We start from the raw sequence: 26,222 nt of genomic DNA on the forward strand, positions 1-26,222 counted from the left end.
TGAGCTCTGGGGGCAGGCGGTGAGCTCCGGGGGCAGGCGGTGGGCTCCGGGGGCAGGCGGTGAGCTCCGGGGGCAGGCGGTGAGCTCCGGGGGCAGGCAGGCGGTGGGCCCCCGGGGGCAGGCGGTGGGCTCCGGGGACAGGCGACTTACATGGGCGGCTTCTCGGCTGGGCTTCTCGTCTCCGCTCGGCTGGGCTGCTGAACTTTCTGCTCCAGCGCGCTCCCGAGAGGTTACAGCTCGTCTGCGCATGCGCAGAAGAGCTGTAGCGTCTAACACACTGAAGCGGCTCGCGCTGAGCAGAAGACCGGACTGCGCAAGCGCGTCTAAAAAAGCAAGCTGCCAGCGAATTTAGACGGAACCATGGAGACGAGGACGCTAGCAACGGAGCAGGTAAGTGGAATAACTTCTGTATGGCTCATATTTAATGCACGATGTACATTACAAAGTGCATTAATATGGCCATACGGAAGTGTATAACCCCACTTGGTTTCGCGAGACCACCCCTTTAAGCTTTCTCTATCACAACAGAGCACTGTGTAACCCCCAAGAGAAGATAGAATCAGTTGTACCCCTGTAGTGGCCCGGAGGGTCCTCCAGAATAAACCACTATATCAGTGTCCTGTTCCACCTTGCTATGAGCTCTAAGGAGGCATAAAAGGTGTCGTCCGTCAGAGGAACTCTATTTCCTCCTTCCTTACTTTAAAAGTCAACAAAACCCGCTTAGCAAAATCTGATCTACCATTAGCTGTTTGTGTGGCTTTCCCTAATTGGGGGATAGAACGGAACCTGAGAATGAGTGGGAAAACATCAGAGGCAGGAAAGAGGGGTGGTATAAAAAGTGTGGGAGGAGAGGACAGAGAGAGTGTGTTGGGTGGTCGTCGTAGGAGGAGGTCAGAGAGTGTGTTAGAGCAGTTCCCAGAAAAGAGAGTTAGGGGAGTCCAAAGATAATGTACCCAGGAGTGAGAGCCTTATCTGACCTACACTACCTGGAGATAAAAGACAGTAGACCACAGAAAAGTGTAGAGTCACCTTGTCATCTTAATCATGAGTGATATAAACCCTCCCTGAAAGTCAAAGTCAGGAGTTTCTACAAAAGCCCTTCCTAAACTGTCTAATTTCAACTAAACTACTAAATCCATCCCATCAGTTACTAATAAGAGGGAAGATCAGCTTTTCCTCCGGGGAGGAGTTTGGTAGAGCCACCGCGACAAGTGCCATCTCTACCCCGCCAGCTCCTCAGTGGTGAGCCCTGCGCCTTGGTCACTGCAGCCCCTCCTGCCGTCTCCTGCGGTCCCAGCTGTCTGACATCCGAGGACCTGATGTGCTCCGGCGAGATGGCAGAAGGAGCTTTAATGCCACGCTGTAATTATACTATCTGCTGGGATTGACACTCCGCATAATTACAGCACTTGATTCTTTAAAGGATTAATTTATTGGTATGTTTTTTTGTAGTTCCCATTAGGATCTGAGCTTTCCGTCTGGCCTCACTGACAGATCTCCTAGTGAGAAATAGGTGGAGAGAGAAGGGGGGCAAACCCATGGTGAAGACTGGGACTAAAGGCCTGCACCTTAAAGTGCTTAGATTGGATATGGTAGATAACAGGAGGTGCTGCCACCCAGATTAACCCACCGATGGTGGGAGGGTAGGATATGCTAAAAGAAAAATCTGCTGTGTAGGCGTAACTTTCCGGAGGTTCCAATAAAGGTACCAGAACAATTAGATGAATATCCAACTTCTCTTTTTATTTAGGATATTAAAATTTGAAATCCAGTTAATAAACACGTTTCAGGGTAAACCCCTTCATCAGTAGTGCTGGGATGACTAACAGTACACTGACAATTACAAAACACGTATGAATATGTAGTGGCCCCGTACATGCTTTCTTGGCACCCTCTGTAATGTCATAGCTGTCTGTCTAATGGTGATGCTTTGTGCAAAACGGTCTTGTCATTCTGTTATGTGGATTGCACAGCTGCATCATGTGTGCAAAAGTAACAATTCTATCGTGTCACGTGGTATGAGAGAGGCTATGAATGTGACTGCATGAGAGCAGGAATGGAGGTTCCATCTTCAGTGTATCTTAAGTCCCATCTGGAGGTACATCACAGGGGAAATGGGGGCACCTTCAGCCCTCAAATTTTGAAGATGGAAGAAGAGGAGAGGTTTCCCGAAATGCTTGTCTTTAGCATGAACTGTAATTGAGCCCCAAAGAGAGAGTGAGCAGAGAGCAAGTTCAGTCTGTCAAGGCCTAGTGCAGCAGTACTCAATTATCTGTTTTACGTACATGCGCGTCCTGAAGTCTGGGGCCGCCTGGTGGGGGTACTCTATTGTCATTGTTCACACTCAAGCATCCAGAATCTGAATCTTGCTGAATGGAGGTATGCGTCTTTAATCAGCCATAAACAGGCGTCCCGAAGTCTGGGTCAGCCATTTGGCGGTACGTTGGTCTCTAATTCCTGGACTATTCAAATCCTGTCATTTGTGCTTCGTATTGTTAAATTGAAGTTTCAAGTAAGTTATTTCCAGGCCCTGACCATTCCCGGGGACCTGTGGTACTATACTACTATCTGTGGCTTGTTTATTTCTTCACCGATGTTCCTACTGGGGGATACCGGAACGTTGGCATCACCTGTCAAAACCACAACCCCTGTTCCCCAGTTTATTGGGCATCCCCAGGCCGGGGTGTTCGGAAGAGGCCCAGCGCTGCCCTGGCCTTGCCTACGTGTGTCCCTCCAGGAGGGAGCATGCTAAGTGCCGCCGTGACAAGCCAGCACCTTTATCTCCCAGCTCCTCAGCGTATGCCATGTGTCCAGGGTCATCCTACGGAACACTGCAAATATAATACAAGGGTACAGTGAAGAAAAAAATAAAGGAGGATAAAATCAAAGCAAAAAAATGGAACTACCGCTGGGCTACCCATGACATTACATCTTTATACTCTAACATCCCGCATGATACAGGCATCTACACCTTATCTACCGTCCCTATATGTTGGTAGTTTTGAGAAACAATACATCTATCACTATCACAAATGGTCTGATAATATTGTTTTCTACAAACAGTATATTGATGATGTTATTTTTATTTGGGAGGGGTCACATAGTGAGTTTGATGATTTTAAGACACATCTAAATAGTAATGATTTTAACCTGGAATTATTTTGCTACTGAGATTGAATGTTTAGATTTGACCTTGGGACATGAGTACAATAAAATTGTGACGAGGACTTTTTTTAAAACAGTGGATGGCAACAGTTTTCTACATTTCAATAGTGCACATTATTCGAAATGGAAAAAGAACATTCCATATGTTCAATTTAAATGTATTAAGGGTTATTGAACCAAAATTGAGGACTATGACTATCAGAGCAAAGTACTTAGAAATAGATTTCTAGAAAAAAAGATACCCCCAGATACGAATAGACATGGGCCAGAAAAGAGCCAGAATGGACACTTCCCCATGCGTCAACCAGGGCAGCACATTGAATCTACAAAAATATAGGCACAATTTCATCACTACATACAATCCTCAACACAAAGTGGTACGTTCAATATTAGAAAAATATTGGACCATCCTTTTAAAGGACCCCCTCCTTACCAAACACATTCCCCAGAAACCTACAATCACTTTGAGAAGGGCCAGGACCCTTAAATCCATACTGGCCCCAAGCAAACTGAGGGAAACAGCTGCATCAATCAATCCCACTATTTTCCCAAACTTATTGGGTGTTATAGTTGTGGTAACAGGCTGCAAGTGCTGTGCAGTTTTATGGAATAAGAAGAACTGCTTCACTAAGCCATGTCACTAAAGAAAGTTTTCGGGTTTTCTATGGGGTTTTGCTATTCATTAATAATTTTATCTAATTTTACCTACAACCTTGCCCTCCACCACGCCAAACAAGTCTACTTCACCTCTCTAGTCTCCTCACTATCCCACAACCCTAAAAGGCTCTTTGATACTTTTCACTCCCTTCTCAGCCCTAAACCACAGCCCCCGGTGACGGATCTCAGAGCCGAAGAGCTGGCTGCTTACTTCAAAAAGAAAATTGATGACATCCGTCAGGAAATAACTTCCCAATCCCAGACTAGCCCTGACCCTAGTCTTGTCAGCACTGCATCTAGCTCCTGCTCACTGTCTGTACTCAGACCAGCGACAGAGGAAGAAGTCTCCAAATTGCTCTTCTCTGCTCGCCCCACCACCTGCGCTAGCGACCCCCTCCCCTCACACCTCCTCCGTTCCTTCTCCCCAGTGGTCACCTCCCATCTCACCACTATATTCAACCTCTCTCTGACCTCTGGCATCTTTCCCTCTTCTTTCAAACACGCCATCATATCCCCACTGCTAAAGAAGCCGACTCTGGACGCGACTGATGCTGCCAACTACCGACCCATCTCAAACCTCCCCTTCATCTCCAAACTACTAGAACGGCTGGTTTACTCCTGCCTTGTAAGCTACCTATCAGAGCACTCTCTCCTAGACCCCCTACAGTCTGGCTTTCGACCTCAACACTCGACAGAAACTGCCCTTACAAGGGTATCCAATGACCTACTGACAGCCAAATCGAGGGGCGATTACTCCCTACTGATCCTCCTCGACCTCTCCGCAGCATTTGCCACTGTTGACCACAAACTCCTCCTCAGTTTGCTACGCTCCATTGGCCTAAAGGACACTGCCCTCTCCTGGTTCTCTTCCTACCTATCTGACCGCTCTTTCAGTGTCTCCTTTGCTGGCTCTACCTCCCCTCCTCTTCCCCTTGCTGTTGGGGTCCCCCAGGGCTCTGTCCTCGGCCCCCTTCTTTTCTCTATCTACACAGCCCCTATTGGACAAACCATCAGGAGATTTGGCCTCCAATACCACCTCTATGCTGATGACACCCAGCTATACACCTCTTCCCGTGACATCTCTGCACCTTTACTCCAAAATATCACTAACTGTCTGTCCGCTGTCTCTAACACTATGTCCTCTCACTACCTAAAACTAAACCTCTCTAAAACTGACCTGCTGGTATTTCCACCCTCCACTAACTGACCTCCTCCTGACATCTCCATCTCAGTGTGTGGCGCCACCATAACTCCTAGACAACATGCCCGCTGCCTTGGGGTCATATTTGACTCTAATCTCTCTTTTACCCCTACATCCAATCTCTGGCCCAAACATGTCAGCTGCACCTCAAGAACATCGCAAGAATCCGCTCTTTTCTCACTGTGGACACGCTAAAAACGCTTACTGTTGCCCTCATCCTCTTCCGGCTCGATTATTGCAACTCGTTGCTGATCGGCCTCCCCTGCACCAGACTCTACCCTCTCCAATCCATCCTGAATGCAGCAGCCAGGCTCATCTTCCTGTCCAGCCGCTACTTGGACGCATCTGCCCTGTGCCGGTCACTGCACTGGCTGCCCGTTAAATACAGAATTCAATTTAAACTCGCCACCTTCATCCACAAAGCCCTCCACAGTGCAGCGCCCCCCTGTATCGCCTCCCTCATCTCAATCCATCAACCAGCCCGGGCTCTCCGCTCTGCTAATGAAACCAGACTGCGCGCACCTTTAATTCGAACTTCTCATTCCCGCTTCCAAGACTTCTCCAGAGCAGCACCAGTCCTCTGGAATGCACTACCAAAGGCTACCCGAGCAATCCAGGACTCGCAGAACTTCAGGCGTGCTCTAAAAACGCACCTCTTCAGGGAGGCATACCGAATTCCCTAAACAAACCCCTCTGTACTCCGCCTGATAACATGCTACCTGACCTACTGACTGCAATCCCTGCTAGCCATCATAAACCGCTCCTGCAGTCATAAGCGATGGCTGTTGATTGGTTCTTCCACCGCTGCTCAGCCAATCAATGCAGCGCTGGATAAACCAATAACAGCCATCGCATTGGTTCATCCAGCATTGCATTGATTGGCCGAGCAGCAGTTGAAGAACCAATCAACAGCCATCGCTTCCTGGAGGCGGGATTTATGAATATCGTAACCAGGAAGTGATGTTGTATGAGCGGCTGAGGACAGCGTGAAACGCATCGGAGATGTGGGGAGCAGCGGGAGTGACCTGGACCGAACCTGCTAGGTAAGTATAATAAGACATCCCCCGAAAATAAGACCCATTGCCTCTTTTGGGGCAAAAATGAATATAAGACAGGGTTTTATTTTCAGGTATACACAGTAGTTTATGTGCGTACAAACATTGGATTATATCCTATTTTGGTTCTTGTCAGAAGATAAAATCACCCATTAAAGTCTTTGGGATCACATTAATAATGCAACAACTGCGCAGCCGCATGCACATTCACTGCGATTTTATGCACGCTGGCCGGAGACCGCGGTTATAAAATAGTGACATCACTTGGGTCTTTGTGTGTTTTTCTGCGTGTGAAAAATAGCAGTGAATACACGTGGAAAAAACCCATGTATGCGCATCAAATACACGTAGATACACGCAGTACACATGTTGTGTATTTCTCTGCATGCCCCCATGTGAATGAGCCCTTAGACTGCAGAGTGTACATATAGTGATATGTAGAAGCTGCAGACAGATGCTGCAAAATGTGTAACTGATCCCTAATGCAAAAATGATTTTCAGTCCAAAAAACATGACTGTACAACGCCCGCACCGAGGACAAGTCACTGCTGGTAGAGTCTGTAGATGTTTCTCTTTGCTGGCTTGTAATGATCTCTGGGAAACCCCTCCTACTTGTCTAACTGCATGCCGCAACGTTAACAGTGATTGGGTGACACTTACAAAGCAAAGTGTGGACAGAGGAGGGGAATGTGACGTGTGTCAAGTTTGTTGTGCACTTTATAAAAAATGTTTGGTTAGGCTCAACAGTTTTGAATGTGTCTACAGGCAGCCAATAGAGGAATCTCTATAGTAGACGGTATCTACCTAAGACAAGACTTGGTTTGTTCTCTGATTGTGTTTCTGTGTTACCCCAATGCTTCCCCAAACATGTCCTCCAGCACCCCAGCGGCCATACCTCCAGTATGTCCTACATAACAAACATGCCAACTATTGGGGGGCCAAGGAAATTACACGTGCAACATTAAGAAGATCTTCAAGTCTATTAGGGCTCCTTCACACTGGCGATTGCCATTTTGCCACGAGAAAATCGTGGCAAATTCACAGCTGCGTTCATAAGACATCTGAGCGCCAGCAATGCTTCTTCTTGCAAAAACATCGCTGACACTTACAATTTTCTCGCGTGATTTCACTGCATGTTTTATTCGCAAAAGACAATAGGAGTTTCTAATATTAAAATGACATCGCGACGCAAAGAAGTCAGAAGTTCGTGTGTTTCAATGCAATAAGAAGGAGGCTCCGTAAGAAAACATGGAAGATAAAAAAAAAGCAAAACGTAAAAAAGATCAGACACGCTGCGATTATTTTTTCACTCCACATCGCATGAATAAAAACATCACAAATGGGAAGGAAACCATTGAAAATCTTTGGTTTTAGAATTCTGCGTTTTCACTCACTCTCGCATCGCTCAATAAATGAGTGGTTTTCTTAGAAGTGTGAGGGCGCCCTTTGGGCAGTTATCACATGTGGTATCACTGGCGTCATCTGCTGCAGAACCAATCATTGTAGGCTTCAGCTGCTATCTGTAAATGATTCACTGCGGACCGCTGCAGCTCTGTGCCGAGTGAAGCACGGCGGTATGACCACATGTGATGGCACCATAAGGGTTGTTATGTCCACAGATCTGGGCAGGATATGCAACTTTACACACGGCACTCCCTGCAGTTCCTTTACAATTCTTTACCAATTGAAACTTTTGTGTTGGTTCCTATTAGAGATGAGCGAACGTACTCGGATAAGCACTACTCGTCCGAGTAATGTGCTTTATCCGAGTACCGCTGTGCTCGTCTTGAAAGATTCGGGGAGCGCCGCGGAGCGGGGAGCTGCAGGGGAGAGCCGGGAGGAACGGAGGGGAGATCTTTCTCTCCTTCTCTCCCTCCCGCTCTCCCCTGCTCCCCGCCGCAACTCACCTGTCAGCAGCGGCGCTCCCCGAATCTTTCAAGACGAGCACAGCGATACTCGGATAAAGCACATTACTCGGACGAGTAGTGCTTATCAGAGTACGTTCACTCATCTCTAGTTCCTATGAATGTCTATAAAATGTTATTGCCGAACACCTAAACAACAAAACCTCTCCAGCGGTCCGACTGCCTCCCATATTCTATGGTGTTTGGATCACTTTGGAAGGTATATAGATATATAAGGGCTCCCACACACTAGCGATTGCGTTTTTTGTTAACGCGATTGTCAATGGGACTTTCTATTGTAAAAAACGCAACGCACGCAACTGGTGCATTGCGTTGCGTTGCGTTTTTAACATTAGAAAGTCCCTTTGACAATCGCGTTAACAAAAAACGCAATCGCAAGTGTGTGGGAGCCCTAAGGGCTCCTTTCCACTGGCGATACTGATAATCGCTGCGAGAAAATCGCAATGTTAAAATCGCATCGCATCGCTACAAAATCGCAAGTTTTTGCGTTGCGTTGCGATGCGAGAATCTGTTTTGCCATTACACTGTATGTGCGAGAGAAAAATGCAAAACGCTGAAACAATCCCCCTGCTGCGATTTTTAATCCTCGCATCGCAGCTTGCCCTTAAACATCGCTAATGGAAAGGTTGTCATAGAACAACATGTGCAGGACTTTCCTGTGAGAGCTCGCACTCTCACATCGCACTGAAAATGCACGATTATCTCGTCAGTGGAAAGGAGCCCTAAGACTGATATACTGCTGCCACCCCCCAGCCTTACCCCGGTAGCTCTCTTTGCCCACTCTCTTGTAGAAGATAAATAATTACATTACCTGCTTGATATAACATAGGCTTGTGTGTCTCAGGTACAGATATGTCTGTGTCCCATTCAGTACATACTATTTATGGTGATATATATTGTTTTTAAATGGTCACCACCCTATCAGATAACGTGTGCTTATGTGGTAGCCGCTGTGATAACTAGCAAAAGTGCAAACACTTTATCTAAAGATTCCTCTAAATTGTTGGCCACTAGGGGTCTCCCTTCTTCCCATTTCGCTGTTTAGCGACCGTTCTTATATAAAGTCCATGTCCAGAAACAAGAGATAACAAGACAGAGAACAGGGAGTGGGGAAGGTGATGACCGATGCTTCTCATAGACATCTACAGAGAAGAGGAGGGAGAGACTCAAAGGTACCTGATTATTTACAGTGTTATAGCTACTGGAATCACATCTGCACTGCTCAGTACTTCTACAGTGTCCTCCTTGATGATATGTGTATAGAGAGTTAGGCCCCCTGCACACGGGCGGAAATTCCGCGGTGGGATTTCCCACAGAATTTCCGCCCGCGGAAGCTGCCATAGGATTGCGTTACAAAACGCAATCCGAGGCAGACGGACACGATTTGTCCATGTGAAATCACGCGCGGAGAACAAATTGCGGCATGCTTTATTTCTGTGCGAGGCTCTGTGAGCCCCGCTCAGAAATTTCACTCCCCGGCCGCTGGCTCCACTCTGCACATGCCTCGGCTTGCTGGCAACCGGCACATCAAAGAGGCGGAGCCGCGGGAGAGGTGAGTGCCACGCTGGTCCCTGCAGGGGTTCGGGTCAGATCTCGCAGCGGGATCCGACCCGGACGTCTGCAGGCGGCCTTAGAGAAAAAGAAATTCTGTTTTCTTCACGTGTATAGAAGACTAATAACAGCAGGCTCCTCTCTCCAGCTCAGAGACAACTGAGCATTATAGATGGAGCCTGCGGAGGGGAAAACTAGGGATAAATGCAGAATACAAGTCATATAATGGCCAGATAGTGTTATTCCTCACGTACACACAGTGGCTTGTTCTGAAGAATCACCTGAAAGAGTGCACAAAGCTATTAACCTTTCTCCAGCCAAGGACTGGTCCTTATTGTTATTTGTCTCTCCTGTGCTATATTCTGGCCTGCTTTACTGCTGAGATCAGCGCCACAGCCCCTCCACACTGACGTCTGCAGTAAAGCACAAAGCAGACACAACTGTGTGGCCTCACATACATGTAATTCTTCAATAGTATAATGAAAACAAAGATCTGGTACCGTGTTAGCCAGTAGAGCAAAATGTGATTGTTCTCAGCAAGAGAAACGACGTAATCTTGTAGATATGATACCTTTTAATGGCTAACAAAAATACATGATGTTATAATAGCGAGCTTTCGTACCAACGCAGGGTACTTCTTCCGGCTTAAATGGATTGGATCTGAAGAGGCATGCATATTTATACACACTTATAACATACATACTTATGACAAGGCACAGATATGGATGTGATTGGTTCGCACTTAGACAAAAAAAGTTTGTTTTCTGTTTTGCAGAACTCCTTTTAAGTGCGAACCAATCACATCCATATCTGTGCCTTGTCATAAGTATGTATGTTATAAGTGTGTATAAATATGCATGCCTCTTCAGATCCAATCCATTTAAGCCGGAAGAAGTACCCTGCGTTGGTACGAAAGCTCGCTATTATAACATCATGTATTTTTGTTAGCCATTAAAAGGTATCATATCTACAAGATTACGTCGTTTCTCTTGCTGAGAACAATCACATTCTTCAATAGGAAACAGTGTAGTGCAACAGTTTTGCTTTCTGTTCTCTGAAAAATGCAGTTCTGACGCCCCGGCTGGTGTAACCTGCAGAATTGTCAGCTAGGCACCAAAACCATGCGGGTCCACAGTGCACCCCCAGAGGTGGTAGAATGGTCGTCACTGGCTGCAAAAGCTGTTTTTGAGTTTAAAAAAAAAATGTAATTCTTCTAAGCCCACAATGCAGTTATAAGACACTCCTGTGGGGCAGATAAATGTACTTTTTACCCTCTCGTGAGGCAGATGAATGTATTTTTACCCTCTCGTGGGGCAGATGAATGTACTTTTACCCTCTCGTGGGGCAGATGAATGTATTTTTTACCGTCTCGTGGGATAGATGAATGTACTTTTACCCTGTTGTGGGGCAGATGAATGTATTTTTTACCATCTCGTGGGACAGATGAATGTATTTATTACCCTCTTGTGGGACAGATGAATGTATTTTTTACCCTCCCGTGGGTCAGATGAATGTACTTTTACCATCTCATGGGACAGATGAATGTATTTTTACCCTCTCGTGGGGCAGACGAATGTATTTTTACCCTCTCGTGGGGCAGATGAATGTATTTTTACCCTCTCGTGGGGCAGATGAATGTATTTTTACCCTCTCGTGGGACAGATGAATGTATTTTTACCCTCTCGTGGGGCAGATGAATGTATTTTTACCCTCTCGTGGGGCAGATGAATGTACTTTTACCCTCTCGTGGGGCAGATGAATGTACTTTTACCCTCTCATGTGACAGATGAATGTATTTTTTACCGTCTCGTGGGGCAGACGAATGTATTTTTATGTATACAAACTCTACATTGCATGACGTTGTTAGATACAATGTCACCGGGAATCATCAGCGGTTCGGTGGAGGGATGAGATGTAACCTCTGTTCATGAGCCCAGGACATCCAATAATCTCCTCCGCCTAAAGGAACATATGTCATCTGCTGAATGACAATTACTGCAAGAGTTGGAGAACTTTGTAAGAGGACTTAGAAGGAGGTTATCCGAAGCTTTTCCTATTGATGATTAATAGTTGATCGGCAGCGGTCCACCGCTCAGGATGCGCGCCAATCAACTGAGTCCTGGCACCGCTATCAGTACGGACAGTACTGGAAGCAGATAACACTGTAAGTATTGCAGTGCCCCAGTTTGGCACTGCAGGAACGGCTCTCATTGAATTCAATGCAATGCCAACCTGGCTGCTGCAATACGGACAGTGCTATCTGCTTCCAGTACAGTCCACACTGATAGCGGTGCTGGGTTTCAGTTATAAAGTATTGAGGAAGTTAATAGTAATAAACAGAGTCTAGTCTCCATTCGCATCCGGGTCCAGCATTCACGGTCCTGTCGAAGCACATGACTAATTCAGCCAATCACCAGTTTCAGTACTCGTTAGTGGAGACCACCAAAAGCCTGCAGGCTGCGAGGCTAGGCTTAGGGGAGTACGGGGGTGTTTTTTGCTGCATAGCTGCCCCCCATTAAAGGGAACCCATCACTTCCCTACAGCACTATAAACTAAGTAATGGTGCTGTTAGGGAATGTGACGGGGAGGCAGGTGATGTACGTCTTTCTACTCAATCGCTCTCCTGATCCGGCTCTGCCACCCGCACGAAAATCTGACTTTTTTTCATATTGCTGTGCGCACCCTCTGCCATAGACCTGCATGCATCACCAGCACCCCGCGACCTCCCGTAACAGCACCGTTATGTAGTTTATGGTGCCGCAGGGAGGTGACTGGTTCCCTTTGAAGGAAGTCAGTGAGTTGACTTTAGTAGTGTAAGCCAATTGTATGATAATAGGTGCAGAAGGCCAAAGAACAGAACTGGACCTTCATTTGTTTAATGAAGTTAATCAGATACTGCAAACCCCAAATATCATGCAATATACAACTTAAACCCATCTGATGGGCTGCTCACGTCCCACACTGGTCTGGGCTCCCCACCTTCCTTGGTATAAACCTGCTACTCCAAGTCTTGGCCGATGTCTGCAGCTGCCGAAGCCGTTAGATGTTTCACCCCGCTCCGCACTAGAGGGCGCAGCGACGCTGGCGTCTGCTCACGTCATACATGTCGTCACATACATGCGCTGTCCTCCTTGGGGCTCAGGCGCAGTATTAGAAATGCACGGTGTAAAGACCCAGTGGGGCATGTTCACACCAAGGGAGGGCGCTATGGATCATCGTATAGAAAATTAAAGATACAGTCATGTTCATCTACCACCGCACGTTATCATACAATTAGCCTACACTGCAAAGACCAACCGACAGTCCTCCCTCAGGGTTTCAGGATTTTGTCCTGGATTTTTATGCAGATCCGCAGCAGATTTCACCCCTTAAATTGAAAGGGTAAAATATGCTGCAGATTGGCACCAAAATCTGTAACGTGTGAACGTACCCTTACAGCGGTTGTGCCACCATACACAACCTCACTAGAATGCGAGGCCGGAGGGACCAGCTGATCTCCTCTCGCTGCCGACACTCCTGGAGCCGCCAGAAGCCTCCGATCACAGCAAACAGGTTGTCATTCAAGGATGGAACGGCTCTTGTTCACACTAAGAGAGAAGTCGCTTCTTACAGTGAGCTGAAGCCAAGCGACTGCCAAGTAATCTGTCACTCATTGCTCTGTCAGTGACTGCGGGAACGAACATCATACAACAATTATGGAAAATTGCTTCCAGCGATTATTCAGGCAATTACCGCCCCATGTGATACTGTATTGTCGGGGCGGCATGAATGGATGGCCATCCTGTAATATAGGGATAGGACAAAGTCTGCCGCAGAAGGGGTTGCCCTTTTCAGAGCAGCTCCCTATTCTAGGTCATAAAGGGGGTCCCAAACAGGGACATGATGGGGCAATGTAGACAGGGGTGGACTTCCTGGCATAAGCCTCTAAGTTTTATTGTAGCCTCTGGGAGAGGTTCAATATGAGAATGTGGCCTTGTACCTGAGAAAGTTGTGCACCACTAGGTATTCTAAACCACTCATGAGCATCAGGAATACTCCCACTAGCCCCTAGACCACGCTGCACCCAAAATGTCAGATGTGATTCATGGAGAAAGTTGAAAGAGTCTGTTTAACCTGCAGAGTTTTGCTGTCTCTGCTGTCGGCATGAAGGCACTTGGTAGATTCCCACATTCGCTCCTGGCGCACAATTCTGATCATTTCAGACTCAATAAAAGAACCCGACCTGCCAGTTTATTCCTCTGTGGATTTCACCTTTTGCACATTATTTATTTAAATAAAAGAGAAAACTGAAGACAGAGAGCAGCTGGGAGAACAGGAGCGGGCGTAACAGGGAAACAGTGGAGGGAGGCGGCGGGATGTGGATAGTGACCGGCAGGAAGTCATGGATGGACATGTGTAAGAACAAAAAAAAACAAATAAAAATAAAAAGCAGCAAAATTATAGATTATATATTACAATACAAAAAATACTTACAAACATTACACAGTAATACTCTGAGCACCGGCGAGATTTGTCTTATAACCTTGTTGGACATAACATGAGCTTTACTCCGAGCACCATAGTAAAAGCTGCTTCACAGATCTCAGCTGTAGTCTTATCTGTTCAGGACGTCTGTTTGGTAATATTTCCCATGTTGTGTGCAATGAAGAAGGGAAATGTAAGACCGACTTTATTTTTTAAATAATATTTAAAACTTTCATTTATCCACAGAAGAAAAAAATCTGAGTCCTGTTATTTCAAGAATCTGCATAGGTTCATTTTAAAAATGGTGACATTAAGAGCTTGAAGTAAAACATTACGAGAGAGAAAGCTCTTTATGGGCAACAAAGTGGCTCTTTAGGTCCACACCGTGAATTTTGTCGGGTTAGGGGCCGTCCGCGCCATTTTCTTTTTTCTCTGTCCTCTTTATCTCTTATTTAAGAAAAGCCACAAATAATTCTAGCTAAAAGTCTATGATAAAAAATCTTTCTTTGGTCATCAGAATATCCGCCCAGCTTTAGGTCTTTGTCACCGGTTGACCGGGGCCTTTTGGTCTCTTGCACCGCCTCATTGGAAGGGCTTGCTTTCTGCTCTTTATCAGCTGAGCTTCTTGAATACTCGTGTATGAGAATGAAGGAAGCGGGGGTTGGACATCTTTTTTAAGAAGGGGGTACAGTCGGGTTTGGGGATTGGCTCTTATTTTTTGAACTGCCTCAGCCCCTAAAACATACAGGTCCCACTTCAAATCCAAATTTCTGGTTGGGTTCTCCAAAGTCCATGAACATAGCGTCCGTCAAAGGAAGCTGCTCTACACGCGGAGTGTGAATCTCTAGCACTGTCTTGTCGGTACCCTTCTTCATCTGTAGATAGAAATATAGAATGCGGTTAATTATATAATTGTTCCTGGAGTAAACCTTCAAAAACATTTATATGAATTATCATTCCATATATTGGGTTCTACTGGAATTCTAACTAGGAGACCGGCCTTTTTTTTCCCACCAGGCTGTCTGTCTACCGCTGGAATATACCTTTATGCTCTGGGTTTTGAGTCTACATTTCTGCCCTTGCAAACTGTTCCCTCTGTCTATATGAGCCAATGGCATAGAAAGATGTTGGAAAAAGTTTGGTTTGTGTGTCAAATGTCCAATCTAAAGTCCTGCAGCCCACCACGTGTTTATAAAGCCATGTGCCCTAGAGGAGCCATGTTCCTGATTCTCCAGTTTCCTGCAGTCCTATGTTCCCAGGCCCTGTGCTTCTATCTGTGTGTGGGACACAAGTAAGATGCTGCCTGCTATCATCATTCTGTATGAATGGGGCAAAACTTATGCTTAAAAAAGTAGAAATACACGTTTTCTTTACAGTGTGATGGTAAATTCGGCCGCTCAGATCCTCCGTACTTGGCAGCCATATCTGAAGAAGGGGTTGTGTCCCCAAAACGCGTTATGGCTGGCTGTTTTCAACAAAATTAATAAAGCAGAACCAGGAAATTGTTTTTAACTAGAAGTGTTGCAACTAAAGCCCCACATATTTCTACTTTATTAAGCCCTATTTATGTGATCCTTTTTATGTTGAAGGTTTCCCTTGTTTTTTGGGCCTTATATGTTGTTTTTGCTATTCATGGTATGGATATTATTGATTTTCTTCCTGCCCACTTCTCTGCTCCTGTTCATTGGTACAACTCTAAGCCTTGTTTTGTGGTTTTGTGGTCTTCAAGTTCTTCTGTCGCTGACCTGGACTTCATCAACTAAGACCCTATTCAGTACTACAGACAAATATCTGCTATTCATATTATGCCAGCTAATGTCTATTATAACCCAACCCAAACTTTCATCATCAGGCTTCATCTGTCCAGAGACGCTAATAAAGACCTATAAGAAATGGCTTCTTCTTACCAAACAGCCATCTCTGAGAGCCTCGATGTCAGGACTTGTATGGAAGGAGAGGTCCTCATCGTTGGTACCCGTGAAGTGTAGTGCTTTATCGTAACAATCGGCAGAGGCCATGTGCCAGGCAGCGGAGCGGTGGCAGTGATATGTGAAGTTCTGGCTGGCAGAGATACTCAGCAGCCGAAGGAAGGTCAGCTGGACCACGCCAATAGGGATTCTGTCTGCATCAACATAAGAGAACTGCCGAGAGAGAGAGAAGATGCAGGTTAATAATTAACACTTCAGGGATGTTTGATGCAAGAAAATCTATAACCATGTGATGGAATAACAGCAGCGGAATATGAAGAAATGTAGAAGTAATGAGAGGCGGCCATTGTTTATCAGTTGGCAATCCTCTTCACACGCTGTGTTCCCAGTAGTGTGCTGCCTTTGCAATCGCTGCACACATTTTACTGTGAATTGTCACGGATTTGTGATGCAGTTTTTGGACTGCAGTTTTTACGAGTGAAATGTCTTAAAGGGAAGCTGTCACCACAAGAGCTGTTATAAAGCCGTCAACACAGAGTAACACTACAAGAGCGTTCCATACATGCTTGCAACAGAAAACCCCCCAATTTAGCATTAACTATGTGCCACCCCAATTCAAAGAGGCAGTGCTGTCAGCCCTCAGAGCATATAAAGATTAAGCCCCGCCTCCTCTCCGTCTTGCCCCCACCACATGTGAGGTCGTCAGTGATCCTAGTACTAAAGTCTTGTACACCCGACGTGTGCTCCTCCTGCCGCATCTTCCTGCACAGTACTGGTAAAGTCGAGATTTATACACTTTGCTTCAAGGAAGCTGCAGCAGGAGGGGCACACAGTGAGCGAGACGTCAGCACCAGAAGAGCTAACTTCCTCACACAGGGGGTGGCACCAGGATAAAGTGGAGGCGGGGCTTTATCTATGACGTGCTGATACGGAGGGCTGATAAGACCGCTTCTTTGACACAAGGTGCTGCATTTGCATACAGAGCATGAAAAATATAAATTAAGATGCTCAGTTATTGCTAAATTGATTTTTTGGGGTGCACACGTGTGGGATACTTTTGTAATGCTAGATTACACTGTGCTGGTAGCTTTAAAATGGATTTTGTAGCAACAGGTTACCTGTAAAAACCGTGTTTCACCTGTGAAATCCACACAATCAAAGACCACATGGCATGACTTTGGTAAAACACATACCGCTCCACCACACGGTAATTGGTTGGCATTCTACCACTACATGGAGACCCATTACATGCACTAACCTTCCGCCCGCTCCTGAACTTGCTGAACCAGGTCTCTTTCTTCTCAGAGTTCCAGGTAGACATCTTAACCTAAAAGCAAGAAAAACTGGTGAGCAACAAGGTAATTTCTCATGAAACGTGGCTGACTCAAGGAAGCCTACTGCTCACCTTCTCAGTGTCCTTGTTGGGGTAGATGCAAGACTCTCCACCTGCTGTGAAGTTACAGAAGACCTTGAAAGAGTCCCGGGTGCAGCCCTGGTTGGGATCAATCCAATATTCACCTGAAAGGAAGGACAGTTTTATTATAACATGCCAGCAACCAAAACATAAAGAGGAAGTCAACCTTTGACGAGAATTGCTGTATGAGAGTTGGAGCTCAGCATCAGTCTACACACTATCATCACATAGTGACACATGGAGAGAAGGTGGTGGCTGTCAGATTCAGAGCTCCAACTATCATGGTAAATGTCAACAAAGCTGAATGCTATAAAGGGGTTATCTGGAACTTTGATAATGATGAACTACCCATGAATTCTCCAGCCACGTATAACTGGAGAATGAATGGAGAGGTGGGAGCACATTGTGGTTCTCAGCATTTAAGCCTTTGAGATTTATGGAAATAACCAAGCTTGACTTGACTACAGAAGTCACCTCTCCAGTCATTCTCCACTGCCTCGACTAGTGGAATTGGTGTCAGCGGACCCAATTTCTGCCAATATGCGAGGGTCCCAGAGATGCAATATGTGGAAATCCAGTAAATGTCTAAGATGGGAAAAATCCTTTTCTTCTCCATTCATCCCTCTTTCAGTTATCAGCACTGTTTTATCACTACTCCAATTTACCATCTGGAAGCTCTGGGTGGCACAGTCGCAGGTCCAGGCATGTGCGGGCTGGGTGTTCCTTTGTGCCCAAGGGTGTCTTCATTAGATCAATATCTTTCTTTATAGCATTGAGAGAGCCGTAGATTTCTTCCATACCATCTGCATAATCCCCAGTGGGTTCATCGGCCATGATCTGACTGGCATCAATAGAGCGTTTATTTTTCTTGGGCATCTGGAAAGGCAGTGGCTGGATGACTTCGCCTGGAGGCCCCTGTACCATGTATAGAGAACAGGGAATTAGATGCCATGATCATACAACACCATATACTCTCTGGAACAACTAGATGTTCACTAGGCGAAGGAACCACTTACCGGGGGTCCAGGTGGGCCTTGTACACCCTTCTGTCCTTTGGGTCCAGCTTGGCCCTGGTAATTACAGAGAGATATGTAAGTAAGAAAACACAAACAGAAAGTGTATAGAAAGGTGTTTTATTGACACAGATGTACATAAAATATCTTATAGACTTTAAAATCCTCATCCTTCCATTCATGAAGCATTGTCTGCCCACTTATAGGCTAAGAAATGGTGCAATATGGGGGGGCGTGGCCTAACTCCTGAGCAAGATGGCCGCTTGAGACCAGAGCTCCCTCAGCGAGGCGCCCACAGGGGACCCACAGCATTGATAGCGGCATCAAAATGCCCAAACCTGTAAGGGACAAAGGTGGAGAACAAGCCTGCACACCCAGGACCTCCAAAAGCCAGACAGGGATGCAGCGCTTTCTGAAGGAGCACAGCTCCCGCTCCCCCCACCCTTCCATCAAGATAGTGCCGGCCTCGGAGGCTGCATCTGCCTACAGTAAGGAGGGGGAGGGAGAGTTCTCTGATGAAGAGGATTCCAGCCCTGTGTCCCGGGGATTTATGAAGGAGCTTATCTCAAAGGCTCTGTCCCCCCTCATAAACGAGCTAACAGAGATAAAAGCTGACATAAGGCAGATGGGTGGCAGAGTTGAGGAGCTGGAGTCTGCCTCTGCCTCTGCTACATCTCATGCCCTGGCCATGGCTAAAGTCTTAAAGGAACAGCACGACAATTTAAATAAAGCCCTCATTCTCCAGGAGGACCTGGAGAATCGTAACCGGAGATGCAATATCCGTTTCAAGGGAATCTCTGAATCCTGGGCAGCGGAGGCCCTGTCTAAAGTTGCCATTGAAATATTTGGCCAGCTACTTGGGCAAGACAGAGCGGCGACAATTTCTGTGGAACGCATCCACCGCGCTCTTAGACCCCTTCCCCCACCTGCAGAGCCCCCCAGGGATGTTATCTGCAGGCTCCTCACCTTCCAGGACACGTCTGCCATCCTGAAAGCTGCCAGACAACACAAAAATTTAACATACGGGGACTCTTCAATCCAAATTTTCCAGGATCTATCCCCTGCTACTCTTACAAAGAGGCGAATTATGCGACCTCTTCTGGAAGCCCTCAGAGCAAGAGACATTCGCTACGCGTGGCTCTTCCCTTTCGGCATTAATATATCATACAACGGCCGCAGATTATTGATTCGTACTCCAGACGACCTCAGTAATTGCTGGGAGCACCTTGAGATGGACCCAATAGAGCTGCCAAACTGGCTCCCCCTCCCGGAGTTCCCTAAGCTTCCAAAGCTTTCCCTCCCAGAATCCTGGCAGGTGGCGAGTAACCTTAAGTCGCCCAGAAACAAAAAGAAGAAGGCCAAAGACCCTCCTGTTGCCCCTGACGACTGAAGAAGTGATGTCATCTAGAACTTCACTATGCCTCCCACCGGACGCCGACCTGGCTTCACACTTATCCAGTTCGGACCCTCCGGGTGATTGCGACTTTTTGTGATGTGTCTCCAAGTTGACATTCACTTCTCGTTATTGAAGATCTTGGGCTATCGCCTATTTTGATCACATTGTTCGTTGTTGCTGTTTTAAGCAGATTATTTGCACTAACGCTGTTTTTCCTCCTTTAGTAGCGATTATATGCGCCCTATTTCTACCTGTTGGTGTCGGGGCCTCTGCGGGCGCCTATCTGGTTAGGCCGATACCAAAGTAGTTGTTGGACCTCCTTTGTAGGGCCCAAACAACTCGCCCCCCACCTCAGCGGTCTCCTTAATTTTAGGAACCGTTGACCTTAACCCTCTATTTTAGGTTGTGGTTTGCAACCTACCTCCCTACCCGCTCTTTCCTCTTGTGTCTACCTCCTATTTTGCTCCATCCCCTTTCCCCCTCCTCTCCCCACTCCTTACCTCTAACCCGGTGCTCGCCCAGGGGATCCCCCCTGGATTTGATATTTAGGCCTACACCTGTGTAATTTGCTTGCTCTTTTCCTCTCCTAGTTAGGAAATCGTCTGCCCGCCCACGAGATCGGGATGACAGGACCTCTCCAGTTCTCGACCTTTAACGTCAACGGCTTGAATTCCCCAAACAAGAGACACCACGTGGCCCTTCTTCTGAAAAGGTATGGCTCAGGGGTAGTGTTCCTACAGGAGACCCATTTTAAAGGGGACAGATGCTTATCCCTCCCTGGAGGTCAGTTCCCGATGGCTTTTCATAGCTCCCACCCCTCCTCCGCTTCCAAAGGTGTGTCAACGTTAATACACAAATCTCTTAATTTTTTTTGTGAGGCTCGCTACGCAGATGAGGAGGGCAGGGTTCTCTTTCTGAGAGGACGCCTTAACGAAAATAAAGTGACCCTTGCAAATCTCTATGCCCCCAATAAAGACCAGATAGTATGGCTTACAACTCAATTAGAAATACTCAAACACTTCGCTAGTGGCCAGGTCATTTTAGGAGGGGACTTTAACCTCACTCTATCCCCTGATATGGACTCCTCGTCAGGGAAATCCCAAATCTCGCAGAAAAAGTTGAGCAAACTCATTAGGTGCATTTCACAGCTAAACATAGTTGATGCCTGGAGATGTCTTAACCCATCCACCAAGGATTATACTTTTTTCTCGCAGGTCCACTCCTCCTTCCAGCGTTTAGACTACATTTTCGTCTCCTCCTCCCTGTTGCAACACTCAAAAAAAGCTATGATAGACGCCATGGCCATATCGGACCACGCCCCAGTCCACCTGACTCTCCACCTTCCAAATTCCCTCCCGCGTGAGTGGAGGTGGAGGCTTAACCCATCTCTCCTTGATTCAGCGGAAGACAGATCCCAGTTAAGCAAAGCTCTAGAGGAATTCTTCCAACTTAACACCTCAGAGGACTTGTCAGTCCCGACAGTGTGGGAGGCCCATAAGGCCTTTATGAGAGGACTTCTGATTGCCGCTGGCTCCAGGGCAAAGAAGAAGCAGCAAAAGGACATTGACGACCTACTTTCTCAAATTGCCAAGTTAGAGCGCCTGACTAAACTCTCCCAGTGTAAAGCATCTGCTGAAAAACTTGGTTTCCTTCGCACAGAACTTAAACTTCTCCTAGAAGCTAAATTTAATAAAAAATATCTCTACCTCAAACACATTTCATACGCGCAAGGAAACAAAGGTAGTAGGTTTACGTCGTCCCTCATTAAAAAAGCCCAAACAAGAAATCTCATAAAGGCCATTAAATCCCCCTCAGGTCAGCGTGTCACCTCCACCCCCGAAATTGCCAAAGAATTTCAAGCTTTCTATTCTTGCCTCTATAATCTACGGGACCCCCTCTCCGCTGAAAACATTCCCATCGTTAAAAAACAAATTGACCATTTTCTCATAGACTTAAATCTCCCCAAAATCCAAGAGGATGAAGCTGCATCCTTTTTGTCTCCGATCACTCCACAAGAGGTGGGCGACCTTCTAAATTCGTCTCCACCCGGCAAGAGCCCGGGCCCGGACGGCCTCCCCCTTATATACTACAAATCCCTTGGTGCTTCCCTTATCCCCAAACTAACTGAGCTTTATAATTCTCTCCTGAGTGGGACCCCCCTGCCTAGACAAGCGCAGGAAGCGCACATTACCCTGGAGCATAAAGATAACAAGGACCCTGAGTCCTGTGGGAGCTACCGTCCCATCTCCCTGATTAATTTCGACATGAAATTATGGGCCAAAATCTTAACAAAACGCCTAGAGAAACACGTTACTTCCCTAGTCAGCCCAGAACAAACGGGCTTTGTAGGGGGTAGAGAGGGACGAGATAATTGCTTAAGGCTCCTATATGCAGCCAGATTCTCTCAAACCCATAACATACCACTCGCCTTAGTAGGCACGGACGCCGAAAAGGCGTTTGACCGCGTGAATTGGCTGTACATGGAACAAGTCTTGCTCCATTTTAACATTCCTCCCAAATTTGTATCGGCAATTTTTTCTCTTTACGCAATGCCCCACGCAAGGCTTAAGATTAATAATTCTCTCTCCCCACCATTTGATATAAAAAACGGTACTAGGCAGGGGTGTCCCCTCTCCCCCACCCTCTTTATACTCGCTCTGGAGCCACTCCTCCAAAAGATCAGACTAGACCCGCTTGTACAGGGTTTGAGAATCGAGAACGAGGTCCTGTCGACGGCAGCATATGCCGACGATATCGTCTTTCTTATTACTAACCCGGAGGAGGGGCTTCCTCGCCTTACCTCCCTACTGGAGACCTTCGGAGACCTTTCTAATTTTAAAATTAATTTTTCTAAATCCGTGGCCCTAAACGTTTCAATTCCCACTTCCCGATTCAAGGCTATCAAGAAAATATCCCCCTTTTCGTGGTCCGACTCGGCCATTGACTTCTTGGGTATAAAATTAACGAAGAAGGCGGAGGACCTGTATGCGATAAATTTCCTCCCCACCCTAACGAAAATCAAGAAGCTATTACGTTCTTACGATCTCCCCTTTATTTCTTGGTTAGGCCGTAGGAACATCTTGAAGACCTATATTATCCCCATTATCCTCTATAAGATGAGGCTCCTCCCTATATATCTCCCACCCAGCTTCTTTAAGGCGCTCCGCTCACTTTTCTCCAGATATCTCTGGATGGGAAAAAAACCCAGACTGGCCTACAGCCTTCTGACTAGGGGGCGCACGGAGGGAGGAGTGGACCTACCCTGTCCGCGTGAATTCTATCTAGCTAACCTATTGAATCACTGGATAGAACTCACACATCCAAATAGAGACCCATTGATTCAGCGCTTAGCAAAAGGGTCCTATGGCCCTACCTTGGTGGAGGACCTCTGGTTCCCAGAGAACAGGAGGTGTAAGGTTCGCAGAAAAAACCCCCTTTTGGAGGGGGCGATGGAATCATGGGGCGCCCTAGGGAAAACTCTGGCGCCTCCCCCTTCCCCACGCACACCACTATCTGCCCTTTACAAATATATGAATCTTCCTTTGGACTCATGCTCGACATGGGCTTGGAGGATGCTTTCTGAAAAACACTTTCAAGATGTATTCGCCCTCACCCAGGAAGCACCCCTCACTACCCTAAATGAGCTCCTACCTAATCGCCCCCTCCCCTTCCTGACTCTGACCCATATGGTGAGAACCCTAAATGATTTCAGGAAAACCTGCATCTCCTCCAGGCCACTTACCCATTTTGAAACCGCGATTAGTAACCTCTCCACTCCCTCCCTGAGAAAAATAGCTCACATTCGCAAGAACTACGTATCTCGCCCTTCCCGGACGAAACCTGCCTTCCTCATCTCCTGGGAGATAGAACTTCGCATCACTCTATCTGATAGTGAGACCAGATCGATTTTAAAAACAGCATTTGGGCTCTCCGCTTGTGTTACCGCCCAGGAGTCCCATTATAAACTCCTGGCGCGGTGGTACAGGACCCCGCAATGGCTACACGATCACAAGCTGGTGGCAGGGAATGAGTGTTGGAGGTGTGGGAGCTCCACGGGTTCTTATCTCCACATATGGTGGGACTGTCCGATTATAGCTCCCTTCTGGAGCAGCGTGGCGGGTGAGATGAAAAAGATCTCCCCCGATTTGGTGCTCTCCCCTGATGTGGTCTTCCTGTGGAGACCTACCCCTACCTTTCGCCCGACCAAGCATAGACTGATCGCTCTCCTGGTGGATACAGCTAGATCCCTTATTCCAGTGATGTGGAAGCAGAAGGACCCTCCCACGTTAACTCTTTGGAGGGCCAGAGTCAATATGCTAGCAAACCTAGAAGAACTTTCAAGCTGGTCCAATGGAACGCATGACAGGTTCCTAGAGATCTGGGGGCCCTGGCGGGCCATCAGGAGAGCGATTCAGGGTTGAGCCATAGAGGAAGCGTAAGGGTTACGGCGGACAGGCACCCCACCCATACCACGGATGCCTCTCTTGAAACCTCCCCCCTCCCCCCCCTGTCGCCCATGTTGCTCCCGAGTTGATCTTCTCGGCACCTGATGGTGTCCGGTGAAAAACCCTTTGGGCAGCATTTCAAACTGACATTCCGGGACCGACCTATCCTGGAGAGCACCATCTTCCTCCTCCCTCTCCCCCCCCAACTTATCCTATTTGTACCGTTATTCGTCCTGTGCGTCAGAAAACAGCAGGTGGCTGTTTATATATTCAGGGCTATCAGCGCGGTTGCCACAGCCTCCCTTTTCATTCTCTTCTTTTTCATAGAAGAGGTTCATAGAGTTTGATTCTAGTAAAGTTCCTTTCCCTCTGAATCGTTTTTAGCCACTTTGGTTGTCTCCAACTGGGATAACCAAGGTGACACGAAAAGTATATTGGAATGCTGTTTGTACCTCTTATTATTACTTCTGACTGTTTTTGTTTCTGTAATTCTCACAAAACCAATAAACATTGATTTATAAAAAAAAAAAAAAAAAAGAAATGGTGCAATATTGAAAACTGAATAGGGTTTAGTTAGTAATAAGCTGAATATGTATATTCATGATGCATAATTCATGAAAGCAAGAAGAAAACATAAACTTATGGATAAGATTTACCCCCTATATATCCAATAGTTCACCCACTGTGGCGAGCACAACTCATTGTAAAAAACACAGTTGCGCTACAGTGAGAGCCCTGCATGTCATCACTAAATGGTAAGAGCGCCACCTAAAGGTAGCAGCTAAAGCAAGCATGAACTAGAAGAGTTTACTCACCGAGGCTCCCTTAGCTCCTTTAGGACCCGGGGATCCCTGAATGATGAAGAAGAGAATAGTCACAACACCTATAATCTCAAACATTGTTAGACTTTTTGCTCCACAAATTCAAATCTATGCTAATAGGAAGAGCAGCTGCTAGAAGTCGCACTGCTTTCTGGAACAAATTATAGTAAATCTGCTGGCCGTGAGAGGCCAGGCACCTTCTGCTAAGCAACACACCTTTTTTGAAGAGTGCACAGAGTGGCGAAAAAAATTTTAAAAGTCCCAAAGTTTAGCCAAATACCGTGTGTGCCAAAATTTGTGACTTTTTGATGGCAGAAAACTGGTGCAAGCGGCTTCAGAGCTTTTACCCACTAGTGTTATTTTAACGCTGCGATATCACTGCGTTTTTTTCAATGAGACTTTCTAATATTAAAAAACGCATCGCAAAAGCACAAACTTGCGATTTTTGTGCAATTTTACCATTAGAAAGTCCCATTTAGAAAAACGCAGCGATATCACAGCGTAAAAAAAAACACTGGTGGATAAAAGCCCTCATAATTACTCCACAATGGAGGTTAAAGACACAGAGAGAATGTGATGGTGAGAGGGATAAAACTTAAAACAGAAACAGAGTAAGGAACTCACAGGCTGCCCAGCTGACCCTCCTGGGCCAATAGGACCTGTAACACCAGGAATACCCTGCAGAAGGAAGAAGAGCAGAGTGACACACAGGATAATGCACACATATAAAGGGACATCTGTATAGTAACGACTAGACTCACAGGTTCTCCTTTCTGTCCAGTTGTGCCTTGTGGACCCGGTAGACCTCTGTCACCCTTCTCACCCTGCTCTCCAGTTGGTCCAATGAGGCCAATAAGACCAGGATGACCCTAAATAAAGATGAACGTTATTCCAGTATTACTAGTAATATCATGGTGCAACACATGTAACAGTAGAAGACCACATGGCAGACATTAGGCATCATATCCATGTTAAACGCTGGCCTCCAGCATTTGGAGAGGCCATAGGAACACCAGCAACTTGATATTTTGGAACAGACTTGAATAATGTAAATTAGTATCCCTGTCATTGGTGTGGACACCTTAACCACTAGCTGACGTTTTGAGCACTCCACTGTACAAAAGGCATATCAGTCATAGTTATGGGTTCTTTACAGTAAAAGTGGTTAAAATGTGAAATTCCAATCT

At 46.5% G+C, this 26,222-nt stretch overlaps 2 protein-coding genes across 2 annotated transcripts in view; one reads left to right on the forward strand and one right to left on the reverse strand.

Moving 5' to 3' along the window:
- LOC136580606 (H-2 class II histocompatibility antigen, E-S beta chain-like) overlaps nucleotides 1–26,222 on the forward strand; it is a 474,076-nt gene that overhangs the window by 333,707 nt on the left and 114,147 nt on the right. The window lies entirely within an intron of this gene.
- LOC136581085 (collagen alpha-1(V) chain-like) overlaps nucleotides 13,784–26,222 on the reverse strand; it is a 54,554-nt gene continuing 42,115 nt past the window's right edge. The window contains exons 12-20 of the mRNA XM_066582075.1: nucleotides 25,797–25,904; nucleotides 25,660–25,713; nucleotides 25,030–25,065; nucleotides 18,377–18,430; nucleotides 18,026–18,275; nucleotides 17,352–17,464; nucleotides 17,205–17,273; nucleotides 15,926–16,159; nucleotides 13,784–14,893 (exon numbers count right to left, since the gene is read on the reverse strand). Of these exons, the coding sequence (XP_066438172.1) occupies nucleotides 14,747–14,893; nucleotides 15,926–16,159; nucleotides 17,205–17,273; nucleotides 17,352–17,464; nucleotides 18,026–18,275; nucleotides 18,377–18,430; nucleotides 25,030–25,065; nucleotides 25,660–25,713; nucleotides 25,797–25,904 (1,065 nt within the window). The 3' untranslated portion in view covers nucleotides 13,784–14,746. The remainder of the gene's footprint in view (nucleotides 14,894–15,925; nucleotides 16,160–17,204; nucleotides 17,274–17,351; nucleotides 17,465–18,025; nucleotides 18,276–18,376; nucleotides 18,431–25,029; nucleotides 25,066–25,659; nucleotides 25,714–25,796; nucleotides 25,905–26,222) is intronic.

The sequence above is a fragment of the Eleutherodactylus coqui genome, chromosome 10, assembly GCF_035609145.1.
Source record: "Eleutherodactylus coqui strain aEleCoq1 chromosome 10, aEleCoq1.hap1, whole genome shotgun sequence".
Lineage (NCBI taxonomy): Eukaryota > Metazoa > Chordata > Amphibia > Anura > Eleutherodactylidae > Eleutherodactylus > Eleutherodactylus coqui.